Source organism: Atractosteus spatula, chromosome 13, assembly GCF_055471065.1.
Source record: "Atractosteus spatula isolate fAtrSpa1 chromosome 13, fAtrSpa1.hap1, whole genome shotgun sequence".
Lineage (NCBI taxonomy): Eukaryota > Metazoa > Chordata > Actinopteri > Semionotiformes > Lepisosteidae > Atractosteus > Atractosteus spatula.
Genome location: NC_142718.1, coordinates 3,794,220 through 3,821,070, shown reverse-complemented (window position 1 = coordinate 3,821,070; position 26,851 = coordinate 3,794,220). Strand labels below are relative to the sequence as shown.

General features: G+C 41.5%; 1 protein-coding gene across 3 annotated transcripts in view; it reads right to left on the bottom strand.

The window, feature by feature from the left end:
• Positions 1 to 26,851, bottom strand: part of pard3ba (par-3 family cell polarity regulator beta a) — a 315,539-nt gene that overhangs the window by 191,173 nt on the left and 97,515 nt on the right. For all 3 annotated transcript variants that reach the window (XM_088930125.1, XM_088930127.1, XM_088930126.1), the window contains exons 5-8: positions 15,832 to 15,923; positions 5,634 to 5,717; positions 2,448 to 2,573; positions 290 to 723 (exon numbers count right to left, since the gene is read on the bottom strand). In XM_088930125.1, the coding sequence (XP_088786251.1) occupies positions 290 to 723; positions 2,448 to 2,573; positions 5,634 to 5,717; positions 15,832 to 15,923 (736 nt within the window). The remainder of the gene's footprint in view (positions 1 to 289; positions 724 to 2,447; positions 2,574 to 5,633; positions 5,718 to 15,831; positions 15,924 to 26,851) is intronic.

The window sequence follows — 26,851 nt, the reverse complement described above, 5'->3', positions numbered from 1 at the left end:
GTACTGGGATTCTTTCAAGAGCAGCTTGATAAAGGTCCTGGATCATTGAGATGCAAGACGCAAGCAACCAAAGGGACTGATTGTTTTTCTCACATCTGTAATCTACGTTAATGGTCTCAGTTTCTCAGTTTAGCACAGCTGTTTAATGTTGGCAGCTAATATTATGAATTTGTAACTGAACCCATTAAGAAAATTTAACAGACTGGTGCAAATTCGTTTACGGTCCAAATTGCTGATGATAGTCATAGAATGGCAAGCCAAGATCAAATCTCACCTTGGGTTTTCTTACCTTTCTTGAGGTCAATCTTGAGCTTTTTGCCCATTTTCTTGTTGCCGAAGGCTACGAGAGGAGAGATCGCAGGGCTCTTCTTAAGCAAAGGACTGTCACTTTTACTTTTAGCGACGGGGGTGAGGCTGGTCCCGGGGGGTGTCGGCGCAGGCCCGGTGTCCTGGTGCTGGTGGAAATGGGCCTCGCTGGGCTTCGCAGCCGGTTCGGCGGGTTTGACAGAGAGCTCGCCGTGCCTTGCCGCTGGCTCGCTGGCTTTTGACGCCATCTTCCCTTTCAACGCCGCGGGCAGATTCCCTTTGGGAACGCCTTCGGCGGGGTCCGAGCTGAACAGCTGGCCGATCAGTTTCTTTTCGTAGCGCTCCCTGTTATGGGAAGGTACCACCTCCAGCCGCACGGTGGCGTACCGCATGGCCTGGCGAAATGTCTCCTGAGACCTGTGTGCAAAAAAGTAAAAAACAAAAAACGGAAGTGGATGCAATGACTGTGAAGGACCATATGTACCACCAAACATGATTCGGTTTTAATAGAAACATAAAACGAAGCAGAATAATTCCTTACACTTCTACAGTGCTTTTCTGGACACTCCACTCAAAGCGCTTTACAGGTAATGGGAAATTCCACTACAACCACCAATGTGTAGCCCCCCCTGCATGATGAGATGGCAGTCATAGGGCACCAGTACGTTCCCCACACATCAGCTCTCAGTGGGGAGGAGAACAGAGTAATGACGTCAGTTCATAGATGGGGATTATTAGGAAGTCATGATTGGTAAACTTGGCCAGGACGCTGGGCCTACTCTTTTCGAGAGTTTAATGACCATGAAGAGTCAGGACCTCGGTTTTACATCTCATATGAAGGATGGCACCTTTTTAAAGTATAGTGTCTCTATGCTGGGGCATTAGGACCCACACAGACTGCAGAGTGAGTGTCCCCTACTGGCCCCACTAACACCTTTTCCACCAGCAACCTTAGTTTTTCCCAGGAGGTCTCCCTTCCAGGTACTGACCAGGCTCACAGCTGCTTAGCTTCAGAGGGTTCCCAATTGTGAGTTGCAGGGTGATATGGCTGCTAGCATAAATGTGACTAATCTGGAAATGAAGAGACTGAAGGCTCCTCGAAAACCAGTGTGCCTACAGGCTTTCTAAATCTCTTTAAAGCAGCAGCATCTGAAGAGCTGGAAGAAGTGCAATTAAGCCATTAATAAAAATGATTTATCATTAAGAGATGATGTGGAATGAAAACCTGCAGACACACCAGTCCACCAGGAGTGACCCCTGCTCTGAGACTTTATTAACTGAATCCTGATGTTAAATAAACAGATTTCCAAATGCCATTACTGTTGATGTCAAATACATCATAACCTACAAGTATTTAAAAGTAAAACTTTGTATATGGCATTTTAAGAATACTTTTGTGAACACTAGAAAATTTCATTTAATAAAAGTGAGGAAAAAGAAATGCTAAGCACCTAATGTTTGACTGAAAACTACAGTAACGATCACTAATGTGTAATGATTCAAGACTGAATGCAAATTTCATGTACGCCATTTTTGGAAAAACGCATTATTAATTTCAGTTCCCAGTGGTTCACTGGGATTGCTGGAGTGGCACGTTATTGTGGTCTGAAATGAGGATGGGAAAGGGCGATGGCAGAATCTTTTTTTTTTTATCACAGCTGCAATAACAGCAGGCCCTACCACACAAGCAAACCCTGTGAAGAATTAGTTGAGATTGCCAGAGCCCCACTCAGAGAGAAACATAACGAGGACCACTTTTTATCAATATTTTGATCATATTCAGAAGCTTGCGTTGCATGGCCAGCATTAGGAATTCCTATTTTTTCTGCACTGCAAATTTAATGGCTGCTGTTCAATGGGCATAAAGGAAGAAAAGGAATATGCATTCACAAAAGGCTCCAGACTAATGGCTGTAGTTCCTTTCCTTTTGAAGTCTGTCCAGTATTGGTAATGTTAAACAGAGCTATTCTCTCCAACAATAGTCTCGGAAAATGGCCTTTGTTTGTACAAAAAAATACAGCACTCTGATACTGCAAAAAAAAAAAAAAAAGAGGGGCTTTGAAAGAGCTACAAAAAAGGGCAGCAAATGACTGACAGCCACACAATGCGTTCGGTCTGATATCAAAGGAACATGTACTTACTGAGAGAAGGATTTGTCCATTAATTCAATATCATTGATTTTAACAATGCATTCATCCTCATGAAATATGCCTTCCCTTTTCGACCGACTGTTTTCTTCCACACCACGGATGTACAGGCCCAGAGTCCTTTGAACAAAGCAAAACAAACAAAAATCTGACTAGGGGAATCAAAAGACCATTTCTGGGCTGTGTTGATCAAAATTGTGGTAATTTTTTTCTTTAAAAGAAAACGAAGAGGTACAAACCATTAAAGTCTTAGACAGAAAAACTAGAAACGGAAGCAGTGAAAAATGAGCTGTACAGTTAAGGATGGAGATCTGAAGATGATTCAGAATGTACAGTATGTGCTGTATGAAATATTCATAAATTAAATTGAGATATTCGGTGTAATACACATTACAACAGGATAAGGAGCATCTAGTGAAAGACTAGCAAAGCCAGAAAAAGTAATGAAGGTAAATACACAAAGAAATTAAGTCATTGTCAAAGATGCTGAATTTTTACTGTTAAAAAAATTACCACTGACTGAATAGGAAGAAACGTTTAATTTTTTTAGTGTTGTTCTACGAAAACATTCAGAAACTGACTATTCTGTTTTAAACATTATTGCATACTAAAAAAGACTTCATATAAATGAGTTACAAAATTAAATATCAACTTCAATATACTTTTCCCAGAACTGGCAGTGTTAACCGGTCAACCATATTAGACATCCCCATGACAATCTTAAAGAAAATAATTCTAGCCATTTATTTGCACAATGGATTGTGTGAAGAAGATTTAAAATATTTGTGACAGTTATTTGTTAATGTCTCTTTGTTCTCTCTGAAACAGCAGTTTGGAGATTGTAACCGCACTGTGGTGGCAAAGAAAAAATGCCACAGCTCTTTGACAGCTACCAGAAGTGACTAATTTGCTCAGTTTATACCCACAGTACCCAGGCTCAGGGAGGTGTCTTACAGTAGTGTACCACCCACATAGACATCTAAAACAAGTTAATTATGGAGTATATAGTGAAAACTACATACCAGGCCACCCTACTGTTGCAGGCCTTGTTTTATTACCTGCACTGTGTGTTGTTGTTACTGTAGGCCGCCATGTAAAATTCACTGCAAATGGCATTTGTACTTTTTTGAAGAAATAGTGAAAATTCCAAGACTTTTTTTATTATGTAGATTGACTGAACTGATAGAAAAGCATTGAGCTTATTAAAGCAGTATTTTATACAGATGTGTGAAGTAAATTTGTTTTTATTTTAAATTACTTCAGGTTAACACACTGAAACTGATTTCTAGCAATATATGTCAAAGAAACACCACCTCTGTGGCTTGGAGTTCCTCATTGCTCCTCTGAGCAACCAGAGAGGAAGGAACAAAGTCCATCAGAAACAGCACCCTGCTAATAGTCTTACAGCTTACATGCAGGCAAGCTCTGCATTGAACCCAGCTCAAAACCAACTGCTGTTTGGTTCCAAAGTAAAACAACTTCCTTATCAGCAGCGTGGACAAGTCATTAGGCTGATAAGGCTGCCAGGGAAACTCTTGTTCCTTTAGCATTAACAGAATCAACTGAAAAAAAAAGCAATGATTAATGTAATTAGGTGCTGGAGTTGTGATTTTTACAGGCCTACGAAAGTACTCTTTCAGCTGGTCATTAGCCCCGCATTCAGATAATTGCACCCAAGCTCCTCATGAAAGATGCGTTGTTGTGGACTGCAGACCATAACATTTGTAAACAGCGATATTGACAAAGACCACTGGAGCTCCAGTCAATGAACTTTAATTAGCTGCACTCTATTGAGCGCTCCACTCAGCTGGGGTTGGATTATATTCCAAGGAGAGGTTGATCCAAAGGCACCAGATGGAGTAGCCCCTGAGGGCTATCACCAAAACTACATGACTTTTGGCAAAATGCTTTCAGGCCTTCAGAGAAGAGGTCGGGCTCCAGAGACACTCCTTCATCTTTTACTCCTTTGTGTCATCCACGACAGAATTCGAGGGAGACACATTTCGACATTTTCAAAGCAGAAAACACTTTAATTGCTCATTGGCTTTGACCAAGCGAAAAAAAAAATATCTTTCCATCTATACAAATGGAAAGTCCATTCTACGTAGCTGAAATGGGAAGCAAGTTTTTCCAGTTGGTCAAAGCCCGGACCATATTGTGAGGAAAGATAGGCCACTCCAGTTGTGGTGGCATTGCAATAGAAAAACGAAGGTAGATAAAGAGAAGTCATCAATCACGATCCAACTTTTACAGCCTTGTTTTTCGACAACACAAACAGAAACTCTGACATTTTTGGCGGGGGTGGCTCGTCCTGCTTCCTGTGAAAGTGCCCTCTACCCCTGTCCTTAACATTTAACCTCTCATTTTCCTTACCATAACAATTAAATGAGGTTTCCATGAGGTGTTGTCACAGCCCGGCCTACCCTTTGGTGGTCACCAAAGTAAACACATTCTAATGGGGTGGATCATCAGAAAACACAACTAGTAAAATCAGGACCATTAGCTTTTAAAGAGAAAGCTTAAACCCAGAGCCATCTGCACTCCAAACAGCTTAATATATATTGTTCAATACTAACTACGATCATGTCTTCTGCAGCACTTTCATGCTTTAGTAATTAGCATTTCTACATTGGCTCCCAAGCCCTGTTTAAACAGATATTGGAGTCAATGTGTGTACACATGGGACGAGCTCTCCCAAAATCTCCGAGACTCATTTTCCAGTCGACCTATTTTTTTTTCTTTCCTCTAGAAGACCACACACGTGAAACGTTCCAATCCAAAAACGCATGGTCTGGCTCCTTTAAAGTCCGCTTGCTGCTGTTAGCAGTCAGGTTAATGGCAAGATGTTGAGAGTTCTGGAGACTGGTTTGGGGAGCAGGAGCTATGTTTTGTGTTCAGTAATAATTTCCAGATTTTTCTCTGCTTTAAAAAAACACACATAATTGACATGGATCATCACTTTTTTTTTTACAATTTTGTTTTAAAAGTAGTAAAAACAAGTAGGGTTTTAAAAGCCTACCGTGTGTCCAAAAATGATGCAATAACATGCAGGAGACAGTGCATATTCTAGAGGCACACTACTAAGCAGGTGTACAAATCTGCATTCTTAAAAGACTCTCAGAGCATACCTCAGAGAAACAGCTCACAAGTATAGCAAAATGAAAACTGCTCTTCACTCACCGTCCGCTCAGAGAGGAACAGTAGGGCACCACATGAATCCCCAGGGGTCCGTCATCTCCAGAGATCTCTACTGTCCTCGTCAGGCTGCAGCAGGGATGCAAAACACAAGAAGAGGATTCATAATGAAAAAGGCTTGAACTGCCTTTTCAAACTCGTCATCTATAATATTTTTTCCAAGCAGCGCAGCACTGTGGTCTAGGAGAGTCACACCTTAAACACATGATTAGTTTTTCCCCTCGGCTCTAAATTGTTTCCATGATATTCGCTTCACCGTCTGGCCCTTTAACATTTTTGGCATAAGCACAACAGGATAAACCAAATCTTTAATTGGGAAGAGGTAGGTTAAAATAAAAAAAATAGTTATGTGGCATAATCAGGAAGCAGAAACCATCTATAATCAAAAATCTTAAATTCAGACAGTGGGTTTATTCAAGCACAAATGAACTGTCACCAGCTGTCTGTCACCTGCTATACAATATTTAGCCTCTGCAGAGCCTCTCCAGTTAGGAGAGTCTTCCTTCTTTTTCTTTGAATCTTTGTTTTCAAACATCTGGTCAGAGATGATCACATATGTCAACCCTAATTCAGCTGCAACACCAAGACCAAGACAAGTGAAAAATGTTAAGGCGCACTTCATACATGCTTGTGGGCCTGTTACAGTTACATCATAACTCTGGAGACTGGACTGGGCACCTATGAGCCTTCATCGCTTCAACATCACTCCTCCAGTCTAACTGCGAGACACTGTGGAGCTCAAAAAGTATAGAACAACATGTCTTTTACAAGGATCCTTTTTGGGATACCTTTAACCTAGGTTAACTCAAGATTAACTCTGGAGGATGGGACTGGGGGAGGAGCAGAGTCCAAACAAAGAGGTAAACATATATACTGGGAATTCTAAGTTGATGAATAAAAAATGCAAGGCATATAAAATCCACCAGACACCGGGTGACGCATAAAGAAACTGGGTAAACTAAAAGGTGGCCTTGCAGTGCTGCTGGATTGGCAGTTTAATTTATTCATTCCTTCACCGTTTGTCAGTGGGACAGATGGCGAGGACAGGGAGCTTTCCCTAGCTCTCCCAAACGTTGTTTCCTAAACCCTTTTTCACTACAGACTTCCAGAGACAATTCTCTTTCGAGCCTGACTTATGGAGTTTATCGGCCTGAAAACACGTGCATTCCATTCTCATTCATCTTCTGCTGCCCCCACTTTCACCCTCCACCCCCTCCTTCTTACTCTCTTTTTTAAAAATCATAACAGCAGCTTAATTGCCTTAACAACCCCTACGTCGATTGGGGAAAGCGTCTCGGGATGGGCTCATCACGAACGAAGGCCGGCAGAAGTAAAATGATTGTTCCCACTAACGTAACCAGTGTCGCGATAAGGGAGGAAGCAGTGCCGGAGTTTGTGCAGAGAGGATTTCACTTGGGCGGGGGGGGGGGGGGGGGGGGCGAAGTTGATGGAGGAAAGGAAAAAAAAATGCAGAGGGATATACACAGCAAAACAAGCAAGCCGGCTCAGGTAAACACGTACACTGAGTCCCCCTGAAGTGCTTCATCAACAAACGAGAAGTTTCAATTAATCAAAGCAAGCCCAAAAAAAGATATCAAAGCCCCAGCACTGTGTGAAGTAGGAAAGGGCAGGGGAGAATTAATTAGGAGCGCCTAATGAATACCACATGCATTAATTTGATGAATACCCCCCACACGCTTCGCTTTAGAATAATTTTCTGTTTATCTCAGGTAGGCCACATTATTAGGGATTCAACTGAAATGAAAAGCAACCCAGCCACAACAACTTAAAGCCGAACGGCACTAAATAAAAGGGGAGGGGTGGCAAACGAGGGAGCGGGCATGAAAGAGTAAGCACAGACTGCATTTCTATCCATGCGCTGCTCTCGACAAGACCTGGGCTGCGCAAACACAACAGAATCAATCAGGCTATGTGCCATGCCACCTATCCCGATAGCCAGTCCTGAGCCAAAGACATCTGCCTGGGCAGACAATGTTCATCACTAAAGATCTGAGCTTTAATTGGGAGTTTGCTGCACACTAACAGACCAAGAGTGAAACCAAACCGGTTTCTAGTTACTAAACTAATAACCAGAGACTAATATATTGCATGTGGTTATATTTATTACTATGCTTAAACTGCAAAAGTTCGCAGCAGTGTGGAGCAGTGGTTCAGGCACTATGCTTTGGGGTTTGATTCAAAATCCCAGAGGTGGAAAGTTGCTGTTTTACCCCTTGAGCAGTCACTCGGAATGCCCCCAGCAAACGCGCAGTTATATACACGGGCACTCTCCTCGCTGATACTGTAAAAGACTGCTCTCATTTGACTTATCTGGTTAAAATTAAGCCTTCGACACAGATATAGAGAAGCGCTTGACTGAGAATCAGGCCTGTTTATGATTTTTTTTTCCCCCCCCCCAACTGCTCTTGCCTCACATGTCACTGCTTCTTCCTGGAAATGGTTAAATTACCTCAGGGCCTTTGGGGCCTCCAATTAGCTTCCCATCCATTTTAATTTCATTTAATTTCGAACCACAGGATTCAAGGGTGGCTAACCCTTACTCCCCCAGCCCCCTTGTGTTGCAAACTCGAGGGCTTACAGCCCCTCCCTCTAATAAAATCTCCAAAGCAGGCTTGTGAAACTCAAGATCTTGCCTACTGTACCTACAGTAACTGGAATGCAAAATGCTGTCAGTTGCAGACGCATAACATTATCAAAACTTTTCAGAGAAAAGTAGCCTTTTCAATTATTATGGGGACAAACTTCAACTTACTACAAGTTGTCTTTTGCGTGTTTGCACCTACAAACACCCCATTGCATGCGAGAGTCAAATTTTCCTCTTTTTTTAAAGAAGTTTGGTCTATTACATTGCTGCACTTTGACAAGCGTCACAAAACCCACTGCCCAGCCTCTGCAAAGGACTGAAGAGGCGTTTCTTTTTTTTGAATAAGCGACAACTGGGGCAAGACGAATCCGGAGGGTATGTCCATTGACTCTGCACTGGGACACTGTGCAGAAAGAGCACAAGATACAGACAGCACCAGATATATAAGCCCTGGGCCATCGAGAAACACCGCTTTAAAAAGAACATCAGTCGAAGTGTTTCATGGACATCTTGTGGCTGTCGCCGAACACAGTCCCGCAATCTAGCACAATGAGCGTGTCAACCTTCACAAGTTAGCCAAACGACTTTGAACGTATACTGCATTTCTTCGGGCAATTTTTCATGCTCCCCGACACCTCAAGGAGCACAAAACCCACTGACAACCTCACCCAAATGTTCGTGATATAATATGCATGTGAGGGCATAGCGAGGTCATTGCCGTAAGTGGGCAGTTTATGCCAACTCAAGCATTATGCTCCTCTGACCCTGAAATAATAGTAATGAAATGTTCTTCTCCCTTTCCATGAAATATGACAGCCCTCGTGACAGGCAATGATGTCACAATCGTAAAGCTACATACCTCACGTTAAATGATCTTCCCGCAAAAGGGGGGGAAAAAGGATACTGTCGGTCAAATTAATAAGGCATTTGAAAAAATCACCGTCTTAATCAGACCTACTTCATCACCTTTCCTGTGCTGAAAGAAGTCGTTTCAAGCATTCCACTCAGTCTAAAATATATCAAAGCCCTTTAATGAACATTATAGTGAGCACTGTTTAAATATATGATGTGCTCTAATAAACTCCTGACACTCCTATTTCTAACACTAATAAGAATGGCCCTATTTAGCACTGAGTCGTTTTCTAAAAAGAGTCACGTGTTTTGCTGTAGCACAAAACAGCTCAACATTCCCCCCCCCCATTTCCTTTTTTCTGTTGGTCAGATGGACTGCATTTAAAATAGCTTTGCTCTCTGTAAAATTACCTTGATGTTAAATGTAAGGCAGTTCCACTATGATTTCAATAAATGAAAACTTTAGAAACAAGTGGTTTATAAATAGGAAGATGCTCAATGTTTTTTTTTAAACAATACTAGTTTTTCAGTACACCACCAGTCTACACATTTGCCTGCTGTAGACCTACACTTTGTCTGCTGCCCTCATTCAGTCCAATTTCCTTAATTCACAGTGTCAGAGCAATCCATTAAGATAATGCAAAAGTTGTATTCAACATGAGAGACTTGAAGGGCTTGTAAACTTTGACACTAGGGGCACTTGGTCATATTAAAACTGAAGTACTTAAAAAAAAAAGTAAACAGGCAGATCTGTCAGCTTACATGAAAGGTTTTTAGACTGGATATTCATCTGATGGTGAAAAAATCTTCACAATATATAGCAATTTAGTAATATCTAGATCACCTACCAAAGTTTAGATCTTTGTCCTACACTTTGGAAGGAAAAATTGAGAAGAGCGCCAAACGCCTCAACATCAGATGCTTTCAAAAAAGAAATCTGTGTTCAGACTATTCAAATCCGTGTTAGGATTGTCAGTAGCTAGTTGATCGGATATGGCTAACTGCCCTCTGGCCAATCACACTATCTTGCCAACAGTTGGTAAACCCCCCATTTGGGAATCATTCAGCACCACACTGAATGATTCCTAAATTATGGATTGATAATGATATGACGAGGATTTTGAAGTTGACACAAAACCTATGTTCATTCTTATAACGCTATGGTTTGGGATCTCGGTACCTCTCTGACCTACTCATCCTACTCCCTTTCCAACCTTCGCTGATCTAATTCTGGTCTCCCCTCTATCCCCCAAGCCAGTTTACAAGGTCTTCTCCTGCTACCCTCCAAACCTTGGGAATTCTAGCCCTAAGGGATATCAGAGAGTCACCTTCCCCAAGCTCTTTCAGATCTAGACTCAGAATCTTCTTCTTCTTCTTTAGATGGGCTTTAATTGAACTGGTACTGTGTCTGCCCCTGTGTGCTTTCCTACTGTATTCCTGCTCTGCTATCTCTCCTCACTGTGTATTGTTTTCTGTAAAGTGCTTTGAGATGCCACTTTTAAAGGTGCTGTATAAAATTATTGATAATAATAATGTACATGGGGTCTTTGTCAGTGCGCATTATGACTTGAAGTCAGTCTCGGGCACGAACACTTAGTTTAATGTTCTCAGTAAGGATGATGCACATCCTGTTGTTTCCATCTTCAGCTGGCCGTAGGGCTACAGTCATCGGCAACTTTGATCATAAGCCATATAAGCCATGTTGCTGTTGGTTTCCTTTGGCCTCATTTTCCATTGACATCAGATGATGATGTCACTTTCTAATGTGTGGCTTCTTCTCTTAGCACTGGTCAGAAATACTACAGTTTTCTTTTCTTCCAGGAAAAAAAAACAAACAGGAAAAGAATTCTTCTTTGCTGTCCAAACCACTAGCACCATTTTTCTCCGACATTTCAATACGTCAGGTATGCTTTACTTTAAGTTACATAGCTTAGTCTATAATGTAAAGCTCCAGGAAAAAAAATGCATATTCCATATGTTCCTTTCCTGACCATTTATCACTATTATTCTACAGAATGGAAATCAACCAGACATTTTCTATAAAACCTGTTCTTAAGCATAAGGTTTCACTATTACATACAGGATATGACTCTACAAATCTCACTTTCTTATTCAAACACAAGCTCTCTATTCTCAGTAGCATTTTACCACTCGATATATGCATGAGGTCCTGAATAAAACTGAATAAATTGCCAGTAAAATATGTATCTGAACCTTACATTTTCAATTTACCTTTCAATCTCCAGCGTATTCAAAACTTCGGAAGACCCATTCAAATACAGCCGGCAGCTGATGCCAGAATTCATCTGGGAATAACTACTGTTGTCACCGCTGAAAGGACGAGGTAGAAAGTTTTATTCTAGAAGATTTTTATTCACTGGAAATGAATGCAAAAACCGCCGAGGTGGAAATAAGACGACTTCCTTCAATGGTGACTAATGTCAATCTAACCTCCCATGCTGTGCTGTGATGAATGAAAAAATGAAGCGATTTAAAAAAATAAATTACAAACACAACCTGAAATGAATTAAGCCAAAGACAAGACATGCACAATCCCCAGCTGTGATAATGGTGGTATTTCCAATCTGAATAACAATGGTAAATACTGTTTAAGGCGGGGACACTGTAAATAAAGCAGGGATTAAAACCACTGGGTGCCGACACAGATCTGTGAGAGACAGCTCTTCTTAAAGATGGTGGAGGTGAGGCGCCCAGCTGGGAGCCAGAGAAGGCCAATCATTAGACCCATTTAGGCAGGATTACCTGGAGCAGAACGGATCAGCTGCTCAGCTGTACGGAAGAGAGGGCTTCAATGCAGCAGAGATTAGATGAAAAGTGAGCTCTGCTGCTTTGGCAGACCTGAAGCTCGCTTACACCAGTCATCAAGCTCGCACACAGGGCTTTGATGCCTGATAGAGACCGGTTATCTCGCACTCCTCAGTGAATGGAACCGGGGTAAATGAATGCTAACAGACTAGGCTAGGGAGCCGGCCACACCACACCACAAGAACATGCCTGTAGTTCATCTATAATAATCCCACCATCTGGAATCTGCCTCGCACTGCATGAAGTCCAACCCAGCACAGCACAAAGACCGAACTGGTTTCTGAGGTCAGGTAGACCTCACTGCACCGGCTTCTCTCCAGTTCACTGAACAGAAACAGCATCACCCTTGCCGCCTCTCTTCAGGACTAATTATAGGCTGCAGACATTACATGTGCACTGTGGAATCTTCCACGTTTCAGTACAGCACCCAGCCGATTAACAGCAAGCATTTTTTCCCCATAATAAGAGACACCGAGATGCCATATTTAGGTGCAGCTGGTGTAACTCAACATTTGATGATCTAGATAAAAATACTTCTTGCACTGACACAAAAAATGCCAAAAATCAAACAGTAGAGAGGGCCATATCAAGAGTTACAACAATTCTTTCAGATCATTTTGTAAGAAAGGCCATGGTGGTACTTGTGATTCTTTACAAAACTCAGTTTTTCTAGGAAAGATCCCCTTTTAGAAAGCTAAAAGTTTCTAGAAAAGTCTCCTAAAAGTCAGGACTCTATTCTAAATTGGTTTTCATGCATTGTCGCAAAAACCAAAAACACCATTAAATATCTGGTATAAATATCTAAGTTTTAATCTATATACTGTGTATACATATATATTAAGTTTTTTTTGCATTTCAGAAATATTACAAGTTCAATAGGGACTAGAATGAGAGGAAGCCAAATGTAGTTTGCTCCATACATAGTAGTAGACATGTAGCATGTGTCAAGAATATTACTTGACATTTAATATTACAAGAATATTACTAACACAGAAACTATGATAAATATACCCGAGTCAGAATATTATAACAGAGTTTGCACCTACTAGTGAAAAGTACTCCAAAATGACAAAGTAACACTCTGCCAATGGGTAATCAAATATAAACTTTGCCTGGACTGTCGGCAGTGCCTTACATATGTGACTGGAGACACTGGTTTGCAGAAGGTGCCAAATTTGGATGACATGTTAAATTGATCATACTACTCACCTGGAGGCCGTGTGACTGACGTTAAGTTCCAGCAGTCCCACTACGTAGCAGATGAGGTGACAGGAGAAAAACCCCTCACCAGCTGAAGAGGAGGAACTGTAGGTTGGCTAGACCATGCAAATCAAAAGGGGAATTCAGCCAGGACACAGGCTTTAATAACCCTGTTCTTATGAAGAGTGCTATGGTGTGTTCTCATATGATGTTACATCAAAGTCCTAAGAGAAATGCCTCTTGCTACACAGTGCCCCCAATCACCACAGCCAGGCACTGGTTTGGCAGTTCTGGCCCAGTGGGAAGAATGTCACCTACTGGTCTACCAAGACAACCAGGTAAGTCTCTCGTTCCAACACTGACACATATCAGCCTTGATCAGCTGCAGACATCTTCCCAGGGCAAGGGCTCAAACAAGAGACCGTTTAAATTGAAGTAACTGGAGGACGAAAATGGGACCGACTGTCCAAGACAAGAGGACAAGGAAACCAAAAAGATCACTGGGAATTGCAGCTAGTGAAGTTGACAACAGCCTCTTAACTGGACCTAGTGAAAAATTATCACTTTTTGCCCATAATTAGCAGTATTATGGCTTCCCATTCATTACTGTTGCCTGCTTTTCTTCCTACACCTCACTCCTACACCTCACTCAGCCAAGTGTGTTCATAAACCTCGGCTCTTGAAGAGCACTGGCTGCAGTAGACATGTAATACTGCATAATGGGAACCTGGAAAACTGAAGTCCTATTGTACCGCACTGATTCTGCACGAGGTTTTCGTATCTACAATTTAGATAAGTAGGTTATCTTGAGTCGAACAAAAAAAAAAGTGAATTCCATTAAAGGACTGTAAATGTGGAACAGTGGAATTTTCATGTAGAAAATTAAATCATGGGAAGAGAGTGGAGCGTGGCCATTTATCACAGTGCTTTAATTAATGCAACAAAACTGCTGGCACTTATCTCAGAGCAATCGTCTCAGCTATACGTGAAACAGAGGCTATAAAATGGGAGAGAAGCACTGCACATTGCTGTTTTAATAATATTCAAACAAAACATAACATCACCAACCCAATTCTTTAAATGCCACTTTGCTTCGACCACCTCTGTTACTTTATAGCAATCCTTGTTTATAATATTTCAAACTTTTTGATTTTTTTTTTAATAAATGATGCATTTTCAGGTAAGGTTTCAGCTTGAAATCTGCAATTTCAAGGATCGTTTACCTTTCTGCCGTAACCATTATATCACCTGCACTTTCTCACATTTTCACTTTCGGAAGAAAGCCTTATTTCACAGAACTCCATGGTTACAGTGGGTTGCTAGGGGATGAAATTGTATTTTAACTACTCCATGTAATAAACACAGGTCAGACTCATATAACCTTTCCTAAGCGACTGAGATGACAATAAAAAAATATAGATTTCTGCAAATAGTATATTGTCATTTGATCTTCTTTTATACTGAACCACACATTTTTGAAAAATAACTCGCATTTGTTTTTTTTCTAGCGTTTCATAAAGAATTATTCCCTATAAATCTGTATTACTTTTAATAAAAGTGGCCGAAATGAAAGGAGGTGTAACAGTTTACTGAAACAATACCAGTGCAATCAAAAACTATAGAAAGAAACTACTTAACATTTATAGATTGCAATGTAAGCAGTATCCAATATCTTATTTAATACAGATTTGGTTTTAGTACTTTCTTGTGGGCAGTTTAATCTAGACTCCAAAATAGAACCTGCACTTGAAATTAAAAGGAAAATTCTCCCTGCTTACACAAAGTAATTTGGTTTATAAATTGGTTTATGCCTCTATGCTGTAATTTTCCCCAAGTAGATCACTTCATGACACGAAGGGCATGTTATTTAATTGTGAAACATTAAGAACATAAGAAAGGTTACAAATAAGTGAAAGCCTTTTGGCCCATCTTGTAGTTAGTAGCTTATTGATATAAGGATCCTCAACCAGGAAGGAAGTCAGGGTATCCACAACCATGTGACTGGGCAGCTTGTTCCATACTCCCACTACCCTTTGCGAAAAGAAATGTCTCCTGTTCTCGGTTTCAAGTGCAATTCCAACACTTTCAGCAAATGCTGACTGACGCGTTACAAGAGAAGAGTGCTCCATGTGATCAACAGCAGCTTCCTCAACAGACACTTCCTGAACTGCAATACCAGCCGTTTAGGACTACGCCAGAAAAAAGGAGAAAGTAAAAACAAATCCTACATTCAGGTCACTATACAGGTAACACTGAAAAAATGCAATGAAAGTTCTTGGCGCCTTCTGCATTTGACCCAATGGGTGAGGATGAGGCCTCCTTTCTGTCACTTGTCCACATCTGACACTTTCAGCACATCAGAACGGCTCTAGTGCTCCCAGTCTACATGGAGCCCTACCTGACAAAGGCTCGAATGTGCTGGATTCTGCTAGACCCCACCTTTCCATTACCCGTCAGGCTCCATTAATCTGCCCAGAGCACAGAACAAAATAAAGAAAGGCCGTATCCAAAGCCAGACAACCCTAATTAGGGAAAGCAAATGAGACTACTGATTTATGCCGGAGCTTTCTCCCCTCTTTTGAGTTTGCTAAAGATTTACAGTTTTGAAATGCTCGTTGGAGGCAACCTCCATCAGGAAGACACGGTTGTAAATAAAAAAAAGAAGAGAGCAGAAAAAAAGTGCCGTGTATCAGTCCCTACCTGAGTGTGATTTGATTCATTTTGGTAGCCAGCACATCTGCTCTGCGTAGCAGGTCAGAACTCCCCTTCTCTGACACCACGTGGTTCGTCTCCTGTCAGAATGAATAAATCGGTTATGTTACTGTGAGGCAAACGCTTCGAGATGCTGATTATGAATGACCCTCTTAAGAAACATAACCTTCTGCGACGATTCTATTCCAATTAGCGTGTTTACACACATTCAGCTAAACTCGCAGAGGCCCGGCTATCTCTAGCCTTGGCTGTCTTAATGAATCAAGCAGAGGCTGCAGTCAGCCGTGAAGTTAAAAAACATAATCAAAAATGAAATTAAAAGATCCAAAAAAAATAATGAGACCAACACTTGGACAGCCTAATTATTGCTTTTCATTTCTCATATCTTTTATGTCACAAGAGTTGACAATGCTTTCTTCTCATTTCTACCAGAACTGTCCCCTCCACTCTCCATCACAAATAAAGGATGAATTTCTAGTTTCATGAAAACAAATGTTTTCTAGACTCAACCCCATTACAATCAACAAAAGTTTAGGCTAGATGGTCTTAATGGGTTTCTACACAGCATTATAATACAAGAGGGTTTTGTTTGCTCCTGTGCTGTTGGCTTTATGTTGGATCCACTTCAATTATCTGTCTTCTTGATGATAAATCTTTAATGGAAAAATGTATCCATCGTCTGCTTATTTAACTTCAAGATATATAAACACATGTCAAACAAAATTAAAAGCTTTATGGACAACCAAAACGCCAAAACACACTACCAAACAGAAAACGCACTCAGTTTTTTTTTTTTCTATTGTTATCTCAATAATTTTCAATTGGGTTAAATGGTCTTCATAAGATCTCTAAAGGAATTAGCTTGCATGTGCTGTGTGGATATGCAAGTGGACTCCAGTTATAGTCTGTGTGACTTCTGAGTTTTTCATAGATGTTTTTAATAAATGAAGCCCATCGTGACCATAATGGAATGTGTATTGAGAGGAGCAGTACTACAGGAAATCTGGTCTTTGAGTCTCCCTTCCTCTGTGTCGGCTGAATGCTTGAAGACAACAGGTCAAGGGGACAAAGAGCAAACTTAGCCCAACCTGTGCAAACATTTTCAGCATTACTGTGCTGGTGTCACAGCAGCAAATCTTTACATTTAAAGCATTACATTTAATAGAAGTGTTGCTTTCTTGACGCTCAACCAAACCTTCCCTCTGCATGTTCCCTTAAGGAAGGAGGCACCATCTTAACTGTTGGAGAGAAAACCACTGAAGACTGCAATTGTGGGCAAAGGAGGGACAAAATAAATGACTAGCTTTCTCAACTGAGGCACAAAAAGAAATGTTAAGTGTCACTCTGGACAGATACTATTCTGGTAGTCTTCAATCTAAACCACCTACTGCAGATAATAATAATGATAGTTATTATTATTATTGAACCAACAGTCCAGCCATGTTGTTGAAGCCAAGACCCTGGTTTCTCTCAAGAAACAGCTGGATGAGATACTTATATTTCAACAAGATTGCCAGCTCTTGTTGGTAACCTTTCATACATTCTAAGACTTATCTTCACCCCCCGTGCTGATGAGATGTAAAATGTAGGGGTGTTACTCGGGTTTCCTGGCCAAGTTTCCTTCTAACCTTTACCAATCATGGTCTCCTAATAATCCCCATCTCTGAACTGGATTCATCACTCTGCTGACCTCCCTACTGAAAGCTGGTGTGTGGCACTCTGGCTGCTGTCGCATCAGCCAGGTGGGGCTACACATCGGTGCTGGTGGAGGAGATTCCCTTTACCTGTAAAGCGCTTTGAGTGGGGTGTCCAGAAAAGCGCTCTATAAGTGTAAGGATATCATTATTATTTACTATTATTAAACAGAATTTAAAGCATAAAATAAGACTTTTAAGACAGGACTATAAGGTGTTGACTAATTTGCAAGGTCTGATGTAAGTTAGGAAATTATTACAGAACCCAAAGCACAATCTCCTGGTGTTCAGAGCTTATCCAGAAGTGAAATAAGAGAAATAATAGTCCGAAGAGTGTTAATGACACTGTATGTGTATAGGGAGTTACCAGTTCACTGATGTAGACAGCACTGCACTGTTCAAGCCCTTAAAGGTGAGCAGCAGTACTGTGAATTTTAAGGTAAATCCACAGGGAGCCTGTGCAAGGAACTGAAAGCTCATGAATATTTTAGTTAAGATCTGAGCAGCTGAGTTCTGAACATGCTGCGACTTGCAAAGAGCACGTTCAGAAAGAACAAGTCGCACTGTTTTCCAAATCAAGCCAGGAAAACACAAAAACATTAGCTTATCTGCACCACATTGAGAAATGAAGGGAAATAAGTCATGCTGCAAAGTGCAGAGTGGGAATCTTCACAACATTTGAAGAGAAGGTGAGCTTCATATGCAAGGTCTGGATTAAGAAAAAGACACCATAACTCCAGATCTAAGTACTTGGACTGACTCCAGGACATCAAACTAAGGTCCACACATTTGCAGAGTTAAAAAGCAGAGTAAATATCACAAATTACACTGCATCCATTTTTAACAGCATCCAAGTGGTAACACGAGACAGATTGTGTTTGCTTGACATTAGGTGTTACGCATTTTGTAAATCTATGCGTCATCAGCATAAAAATGAAAGATGATACATACCTACAAAGTATCAGACCCAATGGTATCATGCAGAAGGAAAAGAAGAGAGTAACTATGCAGGACAAATGTGACATTTAACTGCATATGGCAATAATAGTACTACTGGGATTAAGACGCTGAAATAAAAAACTACTGTAGAGATGCTACAGAGAATGGGGGATTGTACTAGGGGTACGCACGTAATGCATTACATTAAATCTTTTTTTTGACAAGACAAACACAAAGGGTCACCAAAATGCTCTATCCCTAATGTACTTTGTGTGACCTCATGCCCCTATTACAGATGGAGTGCAATCTGTAAACCCATCTGTCAGTTAAAACCATTCGCATGAAGCCCTGCAGTATCTGATCGTTATACTAGCGACGTTATTCTGAAAGGGGAATGTTGTCACCTGCAATGAATGACCCTACACACCCTTAACGCAGGAGGAGATGCTGTGAGCATGGAGGAGCACATGTAAGGGCAATTTAGCCTATAGTACTAAAAACAGTCAAGCAAAACAAAGACCTGGAAAAGATGAGCAGCACCAAGCTACAAGACAACAAAATCATTCATGCTGAACTGGTACTTGTGGGGAGCTGAGCAGAAGACAAAATATTTATTTATACCTAGATCACCTGAAGTGTGAAACTATACTTTACAAGCAGCCAGAATTGCCTTATGGGAGCTCTATTACAGCTGACAAATTTCAAGCAACTTTTACAAGAAATCCGTTTTCTTTGTGTACAACACGACAATTAGAAAAGAAACACATGACATTTATTAGATTTACAATGCGATTATGGATTTGCCTGCATCCATTTAATAATCTGGCATCATTGTGACAGAACGTGCGCGTTAATGTTGATCACCATTAAACTATTATGCGACGATCATATCGCCTTACGTACAGCAATAAAAACCACTTCCACACATCAATTTTAAGCTAATATTTTAAAAAGCCCTTTTAATACCATGCACTGAAAATGAAAATGTAACCATGGTGTGATTCTTTTCCTTAAATAGGATGCTAAAACTAATACAAAAAAAAAATACTCTGTCCATATGATCTTGGAACAAAAACTGTAGAGTAATTAGAACGCCCACAGAGCTGGAAAGCTGGAACAAGGGAAAAGACTGGCTTCACCTGAGCTAATTTATCAGGTTATTTAAAGCAGTCAGAGAAAAGGCTTCAATTAATGTTCTGTGTCTGTATTGTGACATTTCAAACTGCCATTAAACACAATGCTACGACAATCTGAGGTTTATTGGCATTAAAGATTAAAAATGCATCAATTTCTGAATTCTTTTAGACTGGGTTACTATCCTTAGTGACTTACTTAAAAGATGTTGAGCAGAGTTTGACAAAAAGTACTTAAGCAAAGGGAACATTTTGTTTTCCCCCAAAATCACTTTTCTGCTTCTTTACGAAAAAAAAGTTTTACTACTTTCTAAATTTTCAAAAGAAAACCGTTTCAAAAACCTTTGGCAGGTTTTTATTTTGGTCTAGGCGCTTTTTTGCTTTAAAGACACATTGGACTCATTTCTGTTGATTTTTTTGAATGAAGTTATGGCTACAAAGCTTTACAACACAACTTTGCTTGACGGGGTTTTTTAACTCACAGGTTCACCAACTTGCAAACAAAATATGCAAATGTTTTCAATCTACTGATGTTAAAAATGCGCGCGTCAGGGGCCAGGAGCAGACGTGGAGGAGTTACGGACCCAAGAGCGAGGGCGTCAGGGGCCAGGAGCAGACGTGGAGGAGTTACGGACCCAAGAGCGAGGGCGTCAGGGGCCAGGAGCAGACGTGGAGGAGTTACGGACCCAAGAGCGAGGGCGTCAGGAGCCAGGAGCAGACATGGAGGGGTTACAGACCCAAGAGCGAGGGCGTCAGGGGCCAGGAGCAGACATGGAAGTGTTACAGACCCAAGAGCGAGGGCGTCGGGGGCCAGGAGCAGACGTGGAGGTGTTACGGACCCAAGAGCGAGGGCGTCGGGGGCCAGGAGCAGACGTGGAGGTGTTACGGACCCAAGAAGACCCAGGTGGAGTGGCCTGAGGTGAGAAAGTCCGAGCAATCAGCGGCCAGGCTCTAGGAGCAGGGACCATCTGGGGTAGACGAAACTCCGAATTCTTAGCAGTTGGGTCACTGGGTGCAAGCAGGTGGTCTGGACCTGGTGTGCAAGGAAGGAGTGGACGGATGTCAGGTGAAGGGCATGAAGAAACAGCAGGTGGCTCCGGAGCTATGCTTACTCGGGAGCGTAGCGCAGGGCAGAGCGGTCCGACCTCGGAGGCCAGGCAGGATACTCAAAGTCGGGGCACTTATTCGGAAGTCTCACTGAGGACCGGGACAAATGGGTAGCAGACCCTTCGACGGTGGCAAAGGTGACCCCTCCCCCGCTGCCGAGATCATGCCAGCACGCACAGTCATGATGGACTAGGGAGGCATGCCCAAGACCGGGCCCCAAGGGAGTCGTCTGAAGTGGGGTCCCCACCTCTGGTCCACGCTCCGCACCCTGAATCCTCTGGACAGCATGGCCGCAGAGTCCAGACAAAGCAAGGAAACAGGAAGGTGGGAACAGGGGGACTCCCTGGGGAAGCTGGAAGGTGGCTCAGGAAGCCAAGAGAAGCTCACGTCAACACCAGATCGCCAAGAGTTTATATACCCCAGAGCACCTGGTAGTGTGAGACGTTTTATTAAAGACAGGTGCCCTGCGTATCCTGTCTCCTGGGCGATCAGGGCAAAGCAGAGGGGTGTGATGCGGTAAGGCCACCATAAGGACCAAATAATTTGACATTTTCTTTTCTTCCCCCTGAGAAAAGTGTTGGGGGGGGAGATGATTGATTCACGTTTTCACTAAAAGCAGTCTTATTCTGAAAGCTCCCCTAAGCTGGGGGAAGTCCTTCTGAAGTACTTATGCTATTGAGCTGAAACACAGCACTTTAGCCAGGACATCTTTCAAAACAGATCAGAGTGTGCAGACAGTGAGGAATCGGAGGCATAAATAGCCACTCACTCCGACAACTCTAGGTGTATCAGTGGTACTGCTAGAAGATATCTTCAAGACTTTCTTAGGCTGTTATTTAAAGCGTTTTCTTTCTGCGCACTTTAAAAAACATAAATCTAACTCGGTCTTCCCCATAGCTAAAACAAAGCAAAGGCTCAGAGAGAAACAACTGTTTATTTCCAAGCAAGCCTGAATTGATTCCAAATTCACATGACTTTACTTTGAACCTCTTGAATGCAATACTTAACATCCGATACAATGCAAATGCAGAACAAGACGTGCCAACAAATGAGGAAGAATGAGTGAATCAATCAAGCTCTATGCAAATACCACAACATATATAAACAAAAGAGAATCTAAGTGTTTTCATATGCTATTTTATGGTTGTGTTGCTTAAAGCAGGCATAGGTACACTTTTTGTATACATTAATTCTTTAAGTCTGCAAATGTTTCTAGGATTTCTTTTTGTCAGAGAATCTTTCCTCCAATTTTGCCAATCACAAATCAAATTTCAGTACATGGAAATCGCAGCGGTCAGCTGAATTTGGAGACTGGCCGCACAGCTCTTATGCACAGAGCTCCACCAGATGGTCACTTTGCATAAACCCAAGACAGGCACGGCTCTCTCTCTCTCTCTCTCTCTCTCCGGGCAGAGCAAACCGAACAGGACGAAACTAGGGTGCGATACACCAGCGGCCACTTGTGCACGTGTGCGTGCCCGAGCATCGGTACAAATCTGGAGACTGCGATGCGCAGAAACAAAAATGGCTGGTCCAGTAACCCAGAGATCTCTAATGCACTGGGAGAGAAAACCTCTGCAGCACCTCCCTGTGGGGTTGTTTTGATCATCTTTAAGCAGGTCCCTACAGAAGTTATTACTGAGCAGATGTGCTCAGCCAAGAACAAGGGCTACTGTCAACAGCAGTAAAAGCACTAATCAGATCATCTAGTGTTAAAAAGAAGCCACTAATAAAAATGAAATCTAAAGGCACAACCCAGGTTTAAATAAGAAATAAAAAATTAAGGCTAATTAGTTTCAAATTACAGATAGTTTAGACCTATTCTTATAAATATCCATGCATGAAGATTCAGGTTATACCTGAAAAAAAGAAAACAAATATATTTTTAACTATTAAACCCCAAAGAATTTATCAGACAAATACTCCCAGACCAATTAGTCAAAGCTAGGAATTATCTCATGGGAAACCTTTGGTAATGACCTAAACTGCAACTGAAATAATTGAACAGGTACCTGAGTGACTGAACGAGTGAAACAATTTTTTTTGCACTTCTAAATGAATTAGAACTAGATGAAAAACAATTCATAGAACGACTGTCAATCCAATGCTAGCAAACATATCTGAGAAAGATAAATAAAGTTACATTAATTGCAGAGTAACAGATGAGAGACATCACATGTGCCAAGAAATGACAGCAATAGCTTAACACCAAAACAGACGAGGTGAGGCCCAGGACAGGCTGATATGTTGAAATCAGGACTGAATACACACCCATTTCCATATTATGGTAATATTATATGAAAAGAATCCAGATTTTGTATGGTAGATAAAACTGCCAAGATCACACTATAAACTACAAGAAAATACTTTGCTTTCTTTTAATGTGAAACGTAAACAGTAGCAAACAATGATAATTCAACTAAAATTACTTCTATTTTTATTACAATGCTAAAGGAATATTTGATGCAAATGCACATATCAAGGGTTAGATTTCTTGTTTGCAATCAGAAATATGATTTCATAATTACTTAGCTCACGCCTTTATGCAAGGCAACTTAATTTGTACCATTAGTCTGAACTTTGCACAATCCTATTTTTAGCGAGTGGATCTTCTGTGAAAAGTATTCCAAAACGTCCAATTTGTTATCGCCGATAAACATCTGTACGGTTACCAATTGCATTTCCGGTGGATGAGAATGCTTGGTTTTAAATATACTAGGTACTGTATTTAAAACCAGCATCCAGGTGGATGCTGCACATTGGTGGTGGTGGAGGGGAGTCCCCATTACCTGTAAAGCGCTTTGAGTGGAGTGTCCAGAAAGCAATTATTATTATTATTATTAAAGGAATTGCAACCAATTTACAAGATAACAGGATCACTGACATTTTATTGAACAGTGATGATGAAGAATTAGGCAGATTAATACTTTCCATCAATTGATGGTATACCAAGTCACAAGCTAGTAATGTGCACTATTGGAAGCAACATGAGCTGTACATCTCTGTACTCCTGGCGAGTTCAACAACCACACCAAAACTGTCACTGTCTGATCTCGCATGAAGGCTGTGGTATCACGAGTAGCGTGAGGACATGTGCAGATTGTTGGAACGTTGTGCAATGTACAGTACCAACCTGGATGATGCACTGATGCACCAGCCATAGTGCGCCAGTACGCTCACCACACATCTGCTATCAGGGGAGAACAGAGTGATAAAGCCAGTTCAGAGATCGGGATTATTAGGAGGCCATGATTGGTAAAGGCCAACGGGAAATTTGGCCAGGACACCGAGGTAACATCCCTACTTTTTTCGAGAACCGTCCTAGGATTTTTAATGACCACAGAGAGTCAGGACCTTGGCGTAATATCCCATCCGAAGGACAGCGCCTTTTCACAGTATACTGTCCCCGTCAATATACTGGGACATTAGGACCCACACAGACCACAGGGTGAGCGCCCCCTACAGGCTCCACTAACACCTCTTCCAGCAGCAACCTTAGTTTTTTCCAGGAGGTCTCCCATCCAGGTTCTGGCCAGGTTCAGACCTGCTGAGCATCAATGGGCTGTCAGTTGCGAGTTGTAGAGTGATATGACTGCTGGCTGATTTGATCAATAGCCATCAACCACTTGTTGCAACCTGGCATTTCAGTAGCGGAACATGTAGTGTGAAGACCACAAAGATTGAGCAAGCAGATATGCCAATTTCAGGAGATGTGTTGTGACTTGTGGTCTTCTAGATTTTGGCCTGTCAGCTGCAGACTGCTACATTAATGTTGGTTCCTTTCTGCATTTCTCTTTCTGGATTTTCTCCAGACTTAATATTCAACAGTTTACAAAACCTCGTCATTTGTCCCTGCTCATCTCTTTCCAATGAGGCAATTAAATAATTGATATGATGCCACAAATATTTCATCAATATCTGAAATGCACATGCTTTCATTTTTAAAAAGTTTATCTTGATGTTCAGTGCAGCTTGTTTAAAAAAATGTTCAAACATAGCAGTATTCAAAATGTCTCTTTTTTTAACCAGAGCTAAATAATAACACAGATCTTCTAATGCTTTTGTGAAGTTGCAACAATTCACATTCTTGTTCACAAAACCCAGAGTTCTCCGACTACTTCTTAATCTTCAAGAAACTCTTGTAATGGACAGCTTTATAGTTCTCCTATTCATCGAAAAGCTGTAAGTGACAATAAGAACAATTATCCTGCCCCATTATTTCAATCAACAGCACACAAAGACGTTATTTCCCTTCAGTCCTACTGAATAGTCTACAATTAGCAGATAAAACCACCATCTCAAACACGATCTGCATGAGCACTTTGTAACCCTGTAATTTCACAGTTCTCTACAGCTACTTGTGCTCATCTCCATGTGATCAGGGAGCTTGTGATTTAGACATCTCATTTCCAAGTAGACCCTTGCTCTGAAGAGGTGACAAGCAGTCACACTACAATGCAGTACGAACGGAAGTCTTACACCGACATATAAATGGTAGCTGCGAAACATATAATTTCAAAATCACAATTTACAGAAGTCATTTCCTAACATTGTACATTTTCACACTTTCATCGCTCTTCTTTCTTTGTAAATCCCATCTCTGCCATTGTTGGCAACTGCTGAACGCATTTCAAAGCCTTCCTTTCAAAAACCGAATTAGATGTACACTTTAACGCTGGAAACAATAACTTGTTTCAACTTCTCTTTTGGATGACAGGATCAATAGAAAAGGCTAAGAACTGCATTTTAAAGCCAAGATTCCAGATCTCCTGTTGCTCGCAGTACAGCCTGCGCCGGTTCATTTTGCGAGCGTTAAAGATATTGAGACCGAGGAAAAAGAACCGCAAGGAAAAAAGTTAATTGCACACGTTATAATTTCATTGGCATAAAGTGAAGAATAAAGATTGGATTTCTGAGCTGCAGCACTGGGAGTCAGTCTAAGCTGTTCTTTCACAAGGCCCTTCAAAGAAGAGACATTTCTTTAGTATCGGGTCTCTCTCCTGAATACGATAGATCCAGGGTCAGAAAATGGCTTCCACCACAGGAAGCAATTAAACACTCTTACCTGTTCTCCTTACTGCTTTTTCCCCCCCTCCCTCAAAAGAGACCCCCTTTTCTTAGCGTGGTCTCTCAAAGAAAGGGGCTAAACTCGCCGAATCCCGCGTGACCTAATTGCCCACCAACCCAGACGGCAATCTCTGTGGGCGACGCTAAATCTTCCCCCTAACCAGGGTGCCTACAGATTAAAAACTGTCTGGTGATTGGCTGGACCCAGTTGGAGTCCAAACTGAAACAAGAAACATAAATATTCATGTCGCTTCTTATTACCAAGTTACACTGATGTGGCAAGGAAAGCTACTAATCTTTTTTTTTGTCTAGTACCACAGGAAAAGAAGGAGAAAATGAAGACACAGAGGAGCAAACTAAAAGAAATACTCCCTCAAGTAATTATTTTCCCAGACATAGTCCTACACTTCACCCAATCTAATGAAAGCAGGCACAGCTCGGTTACAACAACACTTAGGACAATTTATTTCACAGGGCTTTAAAACCTATGGAAGGCCCCCAAAACAGGCGCTCCAGGGTCATCAAAACATGACTGCAGATACTACAAGGAAGGGGGGGGGGGGGCTCACATGGATCAAGTTAAAAGGCTGTCAACTTTATGGATGGCTGGGACAGGAGAAAGCTTTGAAGGTTCCATCTTCCCTCACAGCACAGGGCTTGTGAAATCTTTCAGGCGGTCGTGTTTAAAGCGAAGGAGGACGGCCCAGCCATCCTAAACAAAACGGGACGGTATTTTGTGGTTTCCTATGGATTCAGCTACTGTTGAAGCAAGAGAGCTTGCGAGAGCATAATGAGCTCCACTCTACCTTGCTTTCTGTAACGAAGATTGAGCTTCCTGTCGCGCTTCATTGAATCTTGCTTAAAACTGTCAAAGGTTTGATTATTCCCACTGAGTTGGGGAGGATTAATATAATGAAACTGGCGTTAATTGGTGTTTGTAAATGAGGGCTGTTTCGTTTAAGCGCAGAACAATTTGAACATGTGCTTTGCAAAGAATCCAACCTTACTCGTAAAAAAAAAACTTGTAAAAGCTCTTTAAGACGCTCCTCGCTGGTCACACACACACAT